The following is a 15,818-nucleotide window of genomic DNA, read 5'->3' on the forward strand; positions in this document are numbered from 1 at the left end:
CCCCCATCCCCCTGATTTGAGCCACAAGGATGCAATGTAATCTTTTACTTTTCCACTCACACACCCGTACATCCTGCTATTTGTACTCCTGATTTACCTGTTTAATTTGTATATTCCAATGGTTCCTTTCGGTTGAGTCCTGCCATGATTCGAGAGTCGTTCAAGCCCAGGGAAAGAAGGACAAGTGAGCTCAAGCTGCGCTCTGCCGCCCCTGAGCTGAATGGCAAATTAAAGTCCTACGTTCATGGTTGCACGGGAGCAGTGAGTATAGAGGGACATGGTGGCATCCCTGCGCTGGGCGAGGCACCCTGTGCAGAATCTGATGTTGCTGCATGAACGCCAGCACCTCAGGCGTTTCCTCCATCATGCCGTTTTCCCAGGAAGACGTGCAGCTCTCAGAGCAAAAGCATTTCTGCTTCGCAGGGGCTGCGGCGAGTGTTCATAAGATGAATTTCACACACCTTTTTCCTCTGCCTTGTCAGTAATTCATTAATCATACTAACGAAAAGGGCTTACCCGCTTACACGTCTGTCGTGCCAGAATCACCAGCCTCGCTGTGCTCATCTCACGGATCTCGCTCCAGTTGTGCAGGTGGTGAACCGTTACATAGTATGAGGCGCTACCAACAGCACGCAGTGACGTATGTGGTGCGGCATGGAACGGTCGGTCAATCTAGGTGTTAGACTGGCCAAACAGCCTGCGCATTGGCATCTACACACGTCAGAATGTACTGGGACGGGGTTACTTTGTCTCCTAATTGATGGCGCAATGGCAGCTGTAGTTGAAATATCCTTTCAGAAGAACACAGGCTTCTGAGGTGGGATTCAGGAAAAGCTTTATGCCTTGTGCTAGCCTTCCACATGAGCACATCAGGGATGTGATAAAACATTTAGATAACAAGGAGCACTCGATTACATGCAATCACTAGAGTAAAACTCTACATCTTATGGTCCTGAAAAGTATATTGTTATTGTTTGATTCACTGGATTTTATTTATTCCTAGCTACTTATTCACATGGCTAAAGGGGGCTTGTATGCTCCATTGAGAGAAGGGAAACCAAATCTACGCTGGAATCATTCTCTCTGGCTCGGGACGATTTTCCCACTTTTTTTTTTTGTCAGAAGTTGGTGAGATCTGTCCGCTGGATCAAGACAGCGAGGGGGAGGGGGGCCCATCTCACCAGCCCACTTCTTTGTAAGCACTGTTCAGCTGGGTGCACAGGATGGTGGTCACCTTCTCAAAGGCTGCACGGCCATCCCTGCCACACTGCTCCTCTATCAGTTGTGAGATGATGTCACAGATTACCTGCAGGAGAGGCAGAGAGGGACATGCAGGGTTAAGATTGCACGACGTGATGCTGTGTGGTGTCATGATATCACACACAAATGATGGGATTCCCTCAAGGTAAAAAAAAAAAAAAAAAAGTGGATGCTGGAGGAGGGCTGAATTTTGTTGTGAAACATATGAAGAAGGGGCAGTAGTCTACCAGTCCGAGCTTGGGGCAGATGTCAGGCAGGTCTCTATTCAGAAGCCGGCGGGTGGACAAGTTATCTGGCTAAAGGCAGTCAGCTCCCGTGTCACGGATATTTAGTGAGACGAGTTCCCTCCTGAATACACTCTCCTAAAGCTTAACCGGGTAACTTTAGCAGGATAAGTTTAAACCTAACCGGATATAATTAAAAGTATCCAAGTATGTTTACCTGGATAAGTTTATCCCTACTGGCTCTATTCGAAATATAGCCAAGCACCTAAAAATTAAACAATAAAATAAACCTTTCTGTGCCTTGAGGTCTGATCCCCAGCCCCCTGACCCTGCCAAAATACTTAAAGGTACTGTGGGCTAGCACCTGATCCCCCTCCCAACCCTCATAACAAACAAAATTTAAAAGAAAAAAAAGAATCAAAGCAAACCAAAGCTAGATGACCCCCCCCCCCTCTCTCTCCATGAAATGACATACATATTCACTAAGCCCCTGTTCTGTCCTCTACCCCACCTATCCACAACCTCAAGTGTACCCTCTGGACTCTCCTGGATTCCCTAAACCCTAACCAGGAGCAAAACGCTGTCTCAACCACTCCTGGTCACTTCCAAGGTTGTTAGTGTAGGCAATCAGAGTTGCTGTCCGAGAAGTGGCAGGGAGCAGATAAGACAGTGCTTCCGACTGGGGTTTGGAGGATGGGGGGGGGGGGGGGGTAGTAGTTGTGGTTACAAGCAAAGGGGGGTGGGGGACAGGAGGATGTTCAGTGAATGGTAGCAGGGAAGAGCCTGGAAATTACAGGCTGGTTAGCCGTATCTCAGTGGTGGGAAAACTAATGGGAGAAGCTTCTGAAGGAAAGGATAGTGAGCTATTTGCCCTGCAGTGGGCTGCACGATCTGAGACAACATGGTTTTATCAGAGGAAGATGATGTCAGACAAATCAGATTGACCTTTTTGATTGGCTGAATAGAGAATTAGATCAAAGAAGGGGACTTGATGTGATTTATCTGGATTTCAGCAAAGCTTTTGATACGGTCCCACATAGGAGGCTCAAGACCAAACTAAAAAGCCTGAGAATGGGTCTCATGGTAATAGAATAGATTAGAAATTGGTTGACTGACAGGAGACAGGGACTAGTCATAAATGGAACCTACTCTGAAGAGGGAAGAGTAATAAGTGGAGTGCCTCAGGGATCAGTTTATTTATTTTACTTATTTATTTAAAGGTTTTTTATATACCACAGAACGTTTCAAACATCACCTCGGTTTACAATGAACAATAATTTAGCAACAGGCTTTACAATCAATTCAGAAAGAACAAGCATATATTAATAAACCAGGCAAAGAGTAAACATATAGTACAATTGGATCCCATCTAATCTCCTGGGAGAAACTATGTATAATTACAAACTATATATGATTAGGTGCATTATGTACAATTAATAAGTTCTGGGACCAGTTCTGTTCAATAACTTGTGGATGTCTGTAACAGAGTAGACATGCCGGAAGTAGTAGAGAAAATTAAAAGCAATCTAAGAAGACGTGAGGCATGGGTTGAAGATTTGGCAACTTGGATTCAGTGCCAAGAAGTACAGAGTCGTGCATCTGGGATGCAGAAATCCAAAAGAGATGTATGTGATGGGTGAAAGTCTGATGTACATGGACTGGGAGAGACCTCAGGGTGATAGTCTTATGATCTAAAGACAGCGAAACAATGTGACAATATGGTGATTAAGGCCAGAGGGATGCTGGGCTGAATAAAGAGAGGAATAACCAGTAAGAAAAAGAAGATGATAATGCCCCTGTACAGGTTGTTGGTGAAGTCTCACCTGGAGTACTGTATTCAGTTCTGAAGACTGTACCTTAAAATGGATAGAGACAAGATCGAAGCAGTCCAGAGAAAGGCAATCAAAATGACGTGGGGTCTGTACCAGAAGGGGCTGAAGGATCTAAATATGTTTACACTGGAGGAGAGGAGAGACGGGTAATATGATACAGACTTTTAAATACCTGAAAGGTATTACGCACATGAATCAAACCTTTTTTGATGGAAATAAAACTGTAGAACTAGGGGTCATAATATGAAGCTCCAAGGGAGTTGAGCCAGGATCAATGCCAGGAAGTATTTCTTCATGGAAAGGTTGGTGCACGGAATGCCCTCGCAAGAGAGGTAGTGAGGACAAGGACAGTAATGGAATTCAAAAAGGCATGGGATAAGCAAACAGAATCCTAATGGGTAATGATGGAGTCAAAGAAATGATGGAGAATCCTAATGGGTAAATGATGGAGACAAAGAAAAGGGTAACCCATGTTGACTACAGTAACCTGCACAGAGTAAGAACAACCCTAAGAAGAAATAAAGAAGGGGAAAAAAGCTTGCTGGGCAGACTGGATGGACTATTTGGCTCTTTTTCTGCTGACATTTACCTTTTTACTATGCATGTTATTTCATGGAGGTGTGTGGCCTAGGGTCGGTATGATCTGCATCTTTCTTTTTAATTTTGGAGTCAGGAAGGTTGGGAGAGGGATCGGGCATTAGCCAACAGAACCTTGAATTATAGTGGGGGATGGGGGGCTGGTAGGATTGAGCATGAAGGCCCAGAAGATTTTTTTTTAATATATATACTTAACCAGCTATATTCTGAGTATAGCCGGTTAAGTACTAAGGGGCAGATTTTAAAAGCCCTGTGCACGTAAATCCGGCTGGATTTACGCTCGCAGGGGGGTTACGTGCGCCAAGCCTATTTTGCATAGGCTTGGCCCCAAGATACGCGTATGTCCCGGGGCTTGAAAAAAGGGGCGTGGGCAGTCCGGGGTGGGATGAGGGCGTAGCCAGAAGCCTCCAAAGGCCTGCTCGGCCGGCGCATGCAACCTATGCCTGCCTGGAGGCAGGCACAGCTTAAATAATAAAGGTTAGGGGGGGTTAGGTAGGGCTGGGGGGCGGGTTAGGTAGTGGAAGGGAGTGGAAGGTGGGGGGGCGGAAGGAAAGTTCCCTCCGAGGCCGCTCCGATTTCGGAGCGGCCTCGGAGGGAACAAGGAAAGACATTGGGGCTCCCCTAGGGCTCGGCGTGCGCAAGGGGGTGCACAAGTGTGCACCCCCTTGCGCACGCCGACCCTGGATTTTATAACATGCGCGCAGCTGCGCGCATGTTATAAAATCAGGTGTAGATCTGTGCGCACAAATCTATGCCCACGCATATGTCTTAAAATCTGGCCCTAAGTTATCCAGCTAACTTTAGGACTTCTTTAAGACCAGATAACTAAATATCACCTAAGTTAGCCAAATAACATAGCTCTGCCCCAAATGCCCTCGAACTGCACTAGATAATGACTTAGCTAGCTAAATCTGGATTGGTCAGTGGGAGGACATATTTAAATCCCAAGCTTATTGACTAAGTTTAAGACTTAGCCAGACAAATTTTTTGGAATATTGACGTCATAGATTTTAATTCTAATCTGGCTATATATGACATTGAACAAGTAACATTAGTGACCTGAGTCTCTGTTTACCCAACTGTAATAGGGGAAAACCCTGGATAAGTCAGACTCTAGGGATGGGCTTTTCTTTGTGGAAAAAAAAATAAGGAAATTTTTACAAAATGTTCTGTTTTGTTTCCTTTCGTTTGGAATACACAACAAAAGAAGAACATAAGAAATTGCCATACTGGGTCAGACCAAGGTTCCATCAAGCCCAGTATCCTGTTTCCAACAGAGGGCAAACCAGGCCACAAGAACCTGGCAAGTACCCAAACATTAAATAGATCTCAAGCTACTATTCCTTATTGATTAATAGCAGTTTATGGATTTTTCCTCTAGGAAGTCATCCAAACCTTTTGTAAACCCTGTTACATTAACTGCCATAACCACATCCTCTGGCAATGAATTCCAGAGCTTAACTATGTGCAGAGTGAAAAAGAATTTTCTTCGATTTGTTTTAAATGAGCTATTTGCTAACTTCATGGAGTGCCCCCTAGATCTTCTATTATCTGAGAGAGTAAATAACTGATTTGCATTAACCTGTTCAAGTCCTTTCCTGATTTTGTAGACTTCTATCATATCCACCCTCAGTCGTCTCTTCTCCAAACCGAACATCCTAACCTCTTCAGCCTTTCCTCACAGGGGATCCGTTCCATTCCCTTTATCATTTTGGTCTCCCTTCTCTGTACCTTCTCCAGTGCAACTATATCTTTTTTGAGATGCAGCAACCGGAATTGCACACAGTATTCAAGGTGTGGTCTCATCATGGAGCGGTACAGAGGCATTATGACATCCATTTTTTTATTTGCTATTCCTAACATTGTTTGCTTTTTTGATCACCACAGCACACTGTGCCACTGTGCCACTGTGATGCCTAGATCTTCTTCCTAGGTGGTAATTCCTAATATGGAGCCTAACATCGTGTAACTACAGCATGGGTTATTTTTCCCTATATGCATCACCTTACACTTATCCACATTAAATTTCTTCTGCCATTTGGATGCCCAATCTTCCAGCCTCACAAGGTCCTCCTGCAATTTATCACAATCCGCTTGAGATTTAACTTCTCTGCATAATTTTATGTCCTTCATTTTTTTCCTTTTGTTTTCCTCACTGAGCAGCCATTAGCCTGGGCCTTCCATTGCTCCTTGCCCCTGCCACCAAAATTTAAAAAAAAGTAAGATTCCCTGGACTTGTCGCTCTCCCACATGCTTCTTACTCCTTCGTTTATCTTTAAAGTCCAAATGTTGCTCCTGCTCCTCCAGGTCAGTATTTTAAAATGGCACCTGCTGGCACCATTTTGTTGTATAGACACACAACTAAATATCTGAACAACTAAATGGCACCGGCCTGAGGTTCAGCCAGCACCTTTTGAAAATACTGATCCAGTGGGGCAAGTGGGGCAGTGGGGCAAGAAAGATCGGAGATCATTCCTGCCCCATGTGGATTTTAAGCAATGGGGAAGAGACACATAGGTAGCTAGGAACAGGCATTGAATTTTTAATTTTTGAGGTGCTGGGGGTTTGTTTGTTTTTTGGTGGGAGGATTCAGGGGTTTGGGGTTTTTTTTTTCCATTTGTACTGTTTATTTAATTTCAAATAATCAAAATAAACCACAAACATGGAAAAAATGAGAGCGCACAGACACTATCAGACTCAATGCTTCTCAGCTTTCTGGGATATCAGGCCGGACCTAAGCATATAAAATCATCTGCTCGGCATCTACCCAGAGATGGCTGCTTAACTGTTTGTGAAGTGATTTGATCCCTTTTTGCATGAAAGAGGCTTCCTAAATCCAAATTATTTTTAACATTCATAATAGTTTCTGGAATCCCTATTCCAGCTCACCACACTGTTTTACAAAACTGAGAGTAGCTATGTGCCAGACACATTGAGAAAGCCAGAAAAGCTTGGTAGGCTCACCCTGAAGTATTTTGGGTCCACTTTGAGTTGGGTAGCATGCTTCTTTCCCAGGGGATTTACCATCCCTGAAAAGGCATCGGTGTTGTCCAGGCACTGGATCATATCATTGAGGGCACTGAAGACCTTCTTGCCATGACCTCTGACCTGAGCAGACTGCTCCATTTCGGCGGCTGACCCAATACCCTTGAAGTGACTGAAGTAGGACTTGGTGTCGGGGTATTCGGTGAACATTCTGTGAGAAGAGACAGAGAAGGTGGTGCTTCAGTTCTTGGAAACAGACTGAAGATAATGGTATTTGCTAGGACTATGTTTTGGGTAACTTTATAATTCCCTGCAAAGTGAACCGGGGCATATAAATTTGCTTTGAAAATTCTTGATAAGTGGCCAGGTGTATGCGAATATTCACTGACATAAAATTATACTTCCTCTTCGGAGGTTATGCACGTACCTTTTTAAAAATCGGAACGTATGCACATAAGTGCCGACTCCATACGGAATGTCTCTGTTCAGTTTGAGACAAAGTGCTAGGTTTCGTGCACAGAGCGCTGCCCGGCCCGGCCGATTGTGTATCAGCCATCTACACATGTAAATGGCTTTGACAATTACTCCCAACAAGATGAAGCTCACAGGGCAAGGCTTGCTAATTTGGATGAAAAATATTCTTTAAGCCAAAGATATCTGCAGCAAGTGCAGTCTGATTTTCTAGTTTTTACCAGACTAAAATACCAAAGCCCACGGTAGAAAATTTTAAGCCTTCTGCACATATTGACGTGAGTGCCAGTGGAGCCTGGGAAAACGCTCCTCAAGAATTACATATATTAACAAAAAAACTGAAGTTGTGTGTTAATTGGGGGATACTATTTTGCAGGGAGCAATGCTAAAACAAGCTTGAGGTCATCTTTTTCCAGTTTGCAAATTATAAAGGGGCCTGACTGCCCTACAATTGGGCTTGTGATTTTTTCATGGATGCCTTGTTATTACATTGTACTACTGATTTTGTATTGAATTACTTCAGTATAACAAAATTTGTAAAAATAATTTTAAATGTTGCATACATTAATATGCACTTAATATTGGAGAGCTTTGAGAATCTTTGCTTCCAGTTTCCTTTTGCAATCACCTACCACCAGCAGACTGGTGCGGACCTGGAGGTGAGTCTGCACATATAAGGCATTTCAGTTGAAGTTACGTGATGACGGCAGCAAGCAAAATAACCAGGTCATAACTGCGTGGTATTCGTTTGGACATCACCACCACCACCACCACTGAGCAGATTTTGGGAAGACAACTAAATATTTGTATATAAGAAAGAGAAGTTGCTATTATATGTTCTAGAAATGAGGGGAGGATGCAGCATCATAGGGTACGCCTTGAGGGGCCGATGCAATAAATGTGGGTAGAAAGTGGGCGCTGAACGGTCAGCGCCCGCTTTCTTAACGCGCCCCAGGTGCCCCCAAGGGGGGCATCATGCAATGTTTAAATTAAGGGGTCGCGTTAGTAAGGAGGCGCTAGGATTGCTTGCGAGCCCCTAGCACCTCCTTGCTAATGCGAACCCGATCAGCGTCGGCGGTCCGCCAGTTAGGAAAACCGAGTTTATTGGCATCTGTTTTCCTAAACGTCACACAGCTTGTCATTCAAGCATCTGTTTCCTGCACCCGACTGCCAGTTGTTTTTTTTTCTTTCTGTTGTTTAACTTTATTTAAGTTTGCTTTTCCTCCTACTTAATATTGCAATGATATTAAGTAGGAGGCAGTACAGAAAAGCAGTTTTTTTCAGCTTTTCTGTACTGGTTTAAGGAGCGCTCAGCAATTATCACCTGCTCCAGGCAGGTATTAATTGCTGAGTGCTAGATGTGCGTCCTAGACACACTTTTTTTTTTTTTTTTTTTTTGCATCTGGAGAGAATACTAATAGCCTCAATCTCATGTATTTGCATGTGATTAGCGCTATTAGATCACTCCGCATTGGACGTGCGTTGAATAGGCGCTAATCCTCTTATTGCATTAGGGGATTCATTAGCACCTATTCAACCCCCATCCAAATGCTGGTTAAACAGTACGCTCAGCTGAGCGCACTGTATTGCATCGGGCCCCTAAATCGGGGGTGGCTAATCTTTTTTTTTTTTTTCTCCTGTAAGGGCTGCATTAAGCTGGACCAACCTGGTGGTGCAAGACTGAAGGTTTGCCTAGGGCATCTACGACCCTCGCACTGGCCCCGGCCCCAGTCACCACCCCTGAAAAGCAGCCCTGATTTAAGCTACAGTAATGTAAAGAATTGACCCACTGGCATGCACTGCAGCTTTAACACTCTGTTATAGTAGCATGTGGATACCTAAGCTTTTTTCAGATGAGATTGTTTTTTGCTCATTACAGCTTGGGTCACCTTGGAATGTGGTGTCACGTTCTTGACAACACACCTAGCCCCAGAGGAGCTGCTCGACAGATTTCAAAAAGAGTTTCTTAAAGGCCCAGTATTATTGTCAACCCAATGCAAAACTGCAGGGAGAAAGCCAAGCGTGCACCAATTTTCCAAATCAAAAAACTGCAAAGATTTGATAAGCTAAAGAAAGTGAAGCTTGTCTGGTACTGATTCTGTTCTGGTCCAGGGGAAGAACCCTGCACTGTACTGTGAGGCTTAAGAGCAACCAGGGCAGGAGGGGCTTTTAGGCAGCCCCGCAACAAGGGAGAATGCGATTATCCTCCCTTCAGAATAACCTCCAGGGCAAGTGACAACCTCTTACCAGACCTTTTTGGTGGATACAAAGAGATTTTATAAAAAAAAAATCATTCTTGCAGGCTTCCCTGTGACTACAGCAGAGGAATCTTAGTGGAATTTGGGACTTTAGCAAAAAAAAAAAAAAAAAAAAGACAGACAAATGGAATGCCCATGAGAGCCACTCAAAGCTTTTATCATTTTGCATATCTACATTGGTTCCACTGATCCTGCTTAAGACTTGGTGTAGTATTGGCTAACCAGCTGACCACAGTTAGTGGCTCCTCACAAGCTGTGGTGTCTAGATGAGAATAAAACAGCTTCACGTCAAAAAGGATAGGCTGAGCCAGCCCTGGATTTACTCCCAGTGCATCCAGGGACTTGTAGTTTCAGCTCCTTATGAAGATATCCATAGATGTATTGGAGGTAAAACCAGGACTAGCTCAGTCTGTCCCTTTTGACATGGAGCTACAGGGTCACTCTGTGTCTAGCACTGAAGGTGAGGCCTACTCATAGAAAAAGAGATGATCTCTGAAAATTAAGCAGACTGCCAGTTGGCTGCACTTTCTAAAGACAGGCTTTTCCAGTTTGGGTTTTAGCCCAGTGCATGAATGGACTTCTGGTTCTAAGTTCCCTAAGAAAAGCAGGACCAGGTCCAGCACAATCCACTATGCAAGCCATGCACTTGCACGGGGCGGTGCCCTGGAGGCCACAGTCAGCCCCAAGATGAAGATAATGCAGCCGATGCCACCACCACTGGACCCCCTATCCACCAGGAGGCCAAGATCAGGAAGAGGCCGCTGCCACCCAGCGCTTCCCAACCTGCCACGCAGCTGAGAGGAAGGAGCTGCAGGGCCGCCCGGCGCTCCCAACCTGCCAAGCAGGCAAAAGGAAAAAAAAAAGCCACGAAACGATTCCCAACCTGCCCCGTGGCAGAAGTGAAGAAGAGGAGGGCCCGTGGCTGCTGAAAGAGTCTTTGGTGTGTGTGTGTGTGTGAGAGTGAGCCGATATGTATACGAGCAGGAGGGAACCTGTGTGTGTATTTGGCTGAGTGTGTGTGAGCATGTGCTTGTGTGTGTGTGTCTGAGTATATGTGTGTGAAAGGGAGCATTAAGACAGGTGAAGAGACCAAGCTCTAGGGATGATGGAGTAAGAGTCTAAGTAGTTCTTTTTGAGCCATAAATTATCCAGATTATATCAGGAAAGGTTGAGGTATCCAAGCATAGGGGTGTTCTCTGAATGGGTGGGAGTCCAGGCTTGCCACTTCTCTTCATGTGTGTGTCTGAGCATGTGTGTGTGAGAGAGCCAAGGGTGTGTGTGTGTGTGTCTGAGCATGTGTGTGTGAGAGAGCCAAGGGTGTGTGTGTGTGTGTCTGAGCATGTGTGTGGAGAGGGAGCATGTGTGTGTCAGCATGTCTGTAGTATGTGAGAGAGAGGATGTATGGATGTGTCTGAGCATCAGGGGATCGGGCTTCCCCCGGTGGGACAGTCAGTCCCGTCGGGTGATTATTTTTTTTTAAACTTCCTGGACAAAGAGAAGAAGAGGGGGCTGCTGCGGCCCGAAGAGAAACTGGCGGGACCGCGACAGCCAGCCATGTGGGGCTGGGAGAGGGGGCCTGCAGGGCTGCAGCCGGAAGAAAGGCTGAAAAAGAAGACCGGGAGCAACTGCAGCGAGGCCCGCACGGCTGAAGAGAGGATCGGGAGCAGGACCTCCGCGGCTAAAGAGAAGAATGGGAGCAGCTGCAGCCCGCACGGGTGAAAAAAATGTCTTCCCACAAATGAGAGAGAGAGAAAGGGAGCCTCCTGTTACTGTAGTGATGCAAGGAAATGGCTGCAGCTGCTGCTTACACTATGCAAGGAAATAGACCATGTGTAGTGCTTCAAATCCTGTATGTGTGTATGGGGGGGGGGAGGGGGAGAATGTCTGGGCGACGTCGCCCGTATGACATAGTGAGGGCAAAGGTAGCGCCGGCGCCATTTTGAAGATTGGCAATACGGCCCGCATGCAGGAGGTCGCTCCCGGACCCCCGCTGGACTTTTGACAAGTCTTGTGGGGGTCAGGAGGCCCCCCCAAGCTGGCCAAAAGTCCCTGGGGGTCCAGCGAGGGTCCGGGAGCGATCTCCTGCACTCGTGACGTCGGGTGCCAAGAACCAAAATGGCGCCAGCGCTACCTTTGCCCTGTCACATGGTAATGGCAAAGGGCCACCGGCGCCATTTCTATTAACGCAGCCGTGGCCCGAGAGCGGGAGATCTCACCGGGACCCCCCCACTGGACCCCAGGTAATTTAAAACATTTTGGGAGGGTGGGGGATTTGTTTTAAAGGGTCGGGGTGGGTTTTAGGGTTGTTTTGGTGTGCCGGTTTTCCCGCCCTCCCCCCCCCCCCGATAAAACGATTTTTTAACCAAAAAAACCATGACGATCAGATTTCCCCCCCCTAGCCAAAAGCGATCATTAAGACGATCGATCACACGATTCACATCCCTAGTGTGTGTGTGTGTGTGTGAAAGGGAGTGTGTGCATGAGAGAGAACGTATGTAAATGTATGTATATGTGTGTATGTGTTGTTTGTATAGATATATATCTATATTTATGAGAGAGGAAGGAGAAAGCTTGTACATCTCTCTCCTTCTAATCTACGGCAATCCCAGGGTGACCGGAAATAAAAATTCCCAGGTATGGAGAGTATGAATATTTATCCTTATTAGTTATTAGTTTTAATTTTTGGATATTCTTTGTGTCTGCTATTTTGAAATATTTTATTGTATTTGGGAAATTTAAAACACATTTTTTATGAGTTTTTAATTATTCAATCTTCCATTTATCAACTGTTTTGAAAACTTATTTTTATGAGTATGTTTATACTATTATGATTTATGAATTTATTATATTTCTTGATTTTATTGTTTAATGGCTGAGGATTGGTGATAGTTTTGTTTTTCAATCGTTGCACTACATACAGAGTCTGACTTGGGGATTCCAATTCAACTTTTGTCTGCATGTTTCTATTTATACTTTATGCTTTCTTTTTTCTGTATTTGGTGAGGGTCTGCCTGTGTTGGCAGTTAGTGCTGTTTTGGTATGGGAGGCTTATTATATTTTAATTGTAATTTACTCATGGCTATCTGAGGGTCAAGCCCACACCCAACACGTGTTATTGTAGTCCTAATGCCATATGGCATTTTAAATGTCTTTCTTTGTAGGGTTTTCTGGTTGGTACCGTAGCAGTGCATGTAAATATAATATACTTGTGATATTTTTTTTTACCTCAGAAGGCTGTACTTTGAATATTCTTTTTCATGTAAAATCTGTTATTATAAATGCATAATTCTTAACTGTGCATGGAGAGGGTGGGGGTGGGATGCAAGGCTGTAAGGTTTGTCTAGGCCCTAGGGCACTTAATACTCTTGCACTGGCCATAGGTTCCGGGGGAGGGGGTGAAGACCCAGAGGTGGGGAGGGTGACAGTTTTTAAAGTTTAAGTTGCTGGAAGGAGCTGGGCTTTTTTTGGTGGGCCCGAGACAGAGGACTAAATGAAAAGGAGGAAGGGGGGGGGGGGGAGGGGGAGGGCAGTCAGCAGAATAATTGTTTGCACAGGATAGCAAAAAGGCTAGCACCGGCCTTGAGCAGGACTGAAACTTTGTGGATGCAATGGGGAGAAAACCTGGACTGAGATCAACCCGTTCTGACAAAAATAAACCAGAAGGTATTAATGCTAAGCAGATGTTAGGGCCGTAGGCTCACCTGACCAGAACGCGGGTCCCGTTCTCCTCCATGTTGGTATAGAGCTTGGCCCATGCACCGCGCGCGCTCTGCACGTCCACATCAGAGAGAGCCATGGTGTGGCGCACTGACACTGCTCGTGGTGAGTTCAGCTGAGCCACTCCAGCTGGGGTGCTTAGAAGCTGCTTTCTGCTCTTGTGCTGAGCCAGGTAGCTTCCTATATAGCCCCAGGGATTTAGGAGCATAGCAAGGAAGTCTTTGTTTTCCACTGAAATGCCAGTCACATTTTTCCAGGATAATCACGGCTAATCGGGAAGAAGGAGGCATTAACTCTTGGGATGCTACATCCCGTGACTTGTTCAGGCGTGAGGGTGCGCCACAGAGTGAAGTGACTACAGTAATGAGTTTATTAATTTATTTCTCAGGGTAATTATCTTCAGCAATAATTTACACATGCTTTTTAGGTCAGGATTCTTCTTTACTTAATGTACCTCTGTTTCGAGCATGAATCATTTCTTTTGCCCCCTGCTGTCATTTCTGCACTTATCTTGAACAGCACTACATATCTTAGCACTATATAAATAGTACAAGTTTTGGAAAACTTGAGAAGACCAGGTTTTGTTTTCTTTTTAAATCTCAGTATACAGTTATATAATTTAATCTGTATGCTGTAGATAACAAGAAGCAAGTGGAACATTTTGTAGTGTCACCTTTGTATTGCAGATGGATGGAGGCAATGTTCCCTCTAATTTTTGACACGCTGTGGGGTAGATTTTAAAAGAAGCGCGATCAGCCTACTTTTGCTTGCGCATCAGACTCAAGCAAAAGTACGCTGGATTTTAGTAGATACGCGCGGAGCCGCGCGTATCCACTAAAATCCTGGATCGGCGCGCGCAAGGCTATCGATTTTGTATAGCCTGCGCGCGCCGAGCCGCGCTGCCTCCCCCCGTTCCCTCCAAGGCCGCTCCGAAATCGGAGCGGCCTTGGAGGGAACTTTCCTTTGCCCTCCCCTCACCTTCCCCTCCCTTCCCCTACCTAACCCACCCGCCCGGCCCTGTCTACACCCCCCCCCTTACCTTTGTCGGGGGATTTACGCCTCCCGGAGGGAGACGTAAATCCCCGCGCGCCAGCGGGCCTGCTGCGCGCCGGGCCGCGACCTGGGGGCGGGTACGGAGGGCGCGGCCACGCCCCCGGGCCGTAGCCACGCCCCGTACCCGCCCCCAAAACGCTGCCGACACGCCCCCGGAACGCCGCGACGACTGGGCCCGCCCCCCGACACGCCCCCCTCCGAGAACCCCGGGACTTACGCGAGTCCCGGGGCTCTGCGCGCGCCGGGAGGCCTATGTAAAATAGGCTTCCCGGCGCGCAGGGCCCTGCTCGCCTAAATCCGCCCGGTTTTGGGCGGATTTAGGCGAGCAGGGCTCTGAAAATCTACCCCTGTGTGTGGAAAAGATTTCTTTCGTGCAACTTTTTATAAGCAGAGCTAAAATTTGTGCGTGCCTAGGAGCCAAGTGTGCCTGAGCAAGAATAGTGCTATTTGTGTCTTATTTTATCGCACAGCAGAATAATGTTCAATGACAAGCAATGCCCTTAAGGCTGCTATAGATTTCTACACAGAACCTACATGCTAGCAGAATACCTCACCTCAGTCTCACATGCAGAACATGGGCAGAACCTCACCAAATACAAAATAAAGGGACCATAAAATATAAATAGAAATGAACTGGAAACCTCAACAAGCCAAACTGTATGCAGAGCAACAATGGAAAAATAGAAATGCATTTCCTCAAAACAATAAAATCAAGTAATATAAAACATGTGGGCACCAAGACATAGGAAAATGTGGGAGAGAGGTTCTGGAAGCCAAATTTAGGCCTGGATTTATCAAAATGTGATAAGCATCGCATGCGATAGCAAAAGGGGTGTGTTTTATGCAAATATATAGTTTATTGCAATTTGTGCTAATACCTATGCAAAGAGTTAAGTTAGCACAAATTGCAATGACATTTTCATACTTTGTGATACATGCCAGGCCTATTGTATTTCCTGCATGCAACTGCTCAGGGGGGGAGGGAGAGAGAGAGAGAGAACACCTAGCCATAATGTCCTTTCCCTAGATAGGTATTTGTATCCCTATGGGAGGCCCTCCTAGTAACTCGAGGTGAGGTTTAGGTATTAGTGTAGGGGGTTAGGGGCCACTTTGACATTCAACATGAGATGTACGAACAGAACAGTGCTCTCTTGTGAAGATCTGATGACCTTCGGAGAGAGGAAACTCACTCAAAGATGAGATTGGTGCAATGTTCTCTCCACCTAGCTCGATGTTACCCAGGTAGAGAGTCCATTTTTAAAGATGGTGCCGGCCATCCAGTGCTCCCTCCATGTGATAGGGGCCGGCCAATGGCACGAATACCCTGTCACATGGCAAGGGCAAAGGCCATCGGCGCCATTTTGATTAGTGGCAGCCGACGGCCCGGGAGTGGGAGATCGCTCCCGGGACCCCCACTGGAC

At 45.9% G+C, this 15,818-nt stretch overlaps 1 protein-coding gene across 1 annotated transcript; it reads right to left on the minus strand.

Annotated features, from left to right (window-relative positions):
* Positions 1-1,175: 1,175 nt before the first annotated feature.
* On the minus strand, positions 1,176-13,423 carry LOC115086167 (cytoglobin-1-like). Its single transcript, XM_029592667.1, has 3 exons — positions 13,329-13,423; positions 6,878-7,109; positions 1,176-1,306 (listed from the first exon to the last, which is right to left on the minus strand). Exons 1-3 carry the CDS (start codon positions 13,421-13,423, stop codon positions 1,178-1,180), a joined length of 456 nt encoding a protein of 151 aa, XP_029448527.1. The 3' UTR covers positions 1,176-1,177.
* Between the last annotated feature and the right edge of the window lie 2,395 nt (positions 13,424-15,818).

This window comes from Rhinatrema bivittatum, chromosome 2 (assembly GCF_901001135.1).
Source record: "Rhinatrema bivittatum chromosome 2, aRhiBiv1.1, whole genome shotgun sequence".
Classification (NCBI taxonomy): Eukaryota; Metazoa; Chordata; class Amphibia; order Gymnophiona; family Rhinatrematidae; genus Rhinatrema; species Rhinatrema bivittatum.

Excerpts from the sequence above, each read along its gene's own strand:
- LOC115086167 (XM_029592667.1), bottom strand. The coding sequence starts at position 13,423 with ATGGCTCTCTCTGATGTGGACGTGCAGAGCGCGCGCGGTGCATGGGCC. Across the intron at positions 7,110-13,328 it reads GGGACCCGCGTTCTGGTCAG|AATGTTCACCGAATACCCCG; the intron begins GTGAGCCTACGG and ends CTCTTCTCACAG. Across the intron at positions 1,307-6,877 it reads TGGACCCAAAATACTTCAGG|GTAATCTGTGACATCATCTC; the intron begins GTGAGCCTACCA and ends CCTCTCCTGCAG.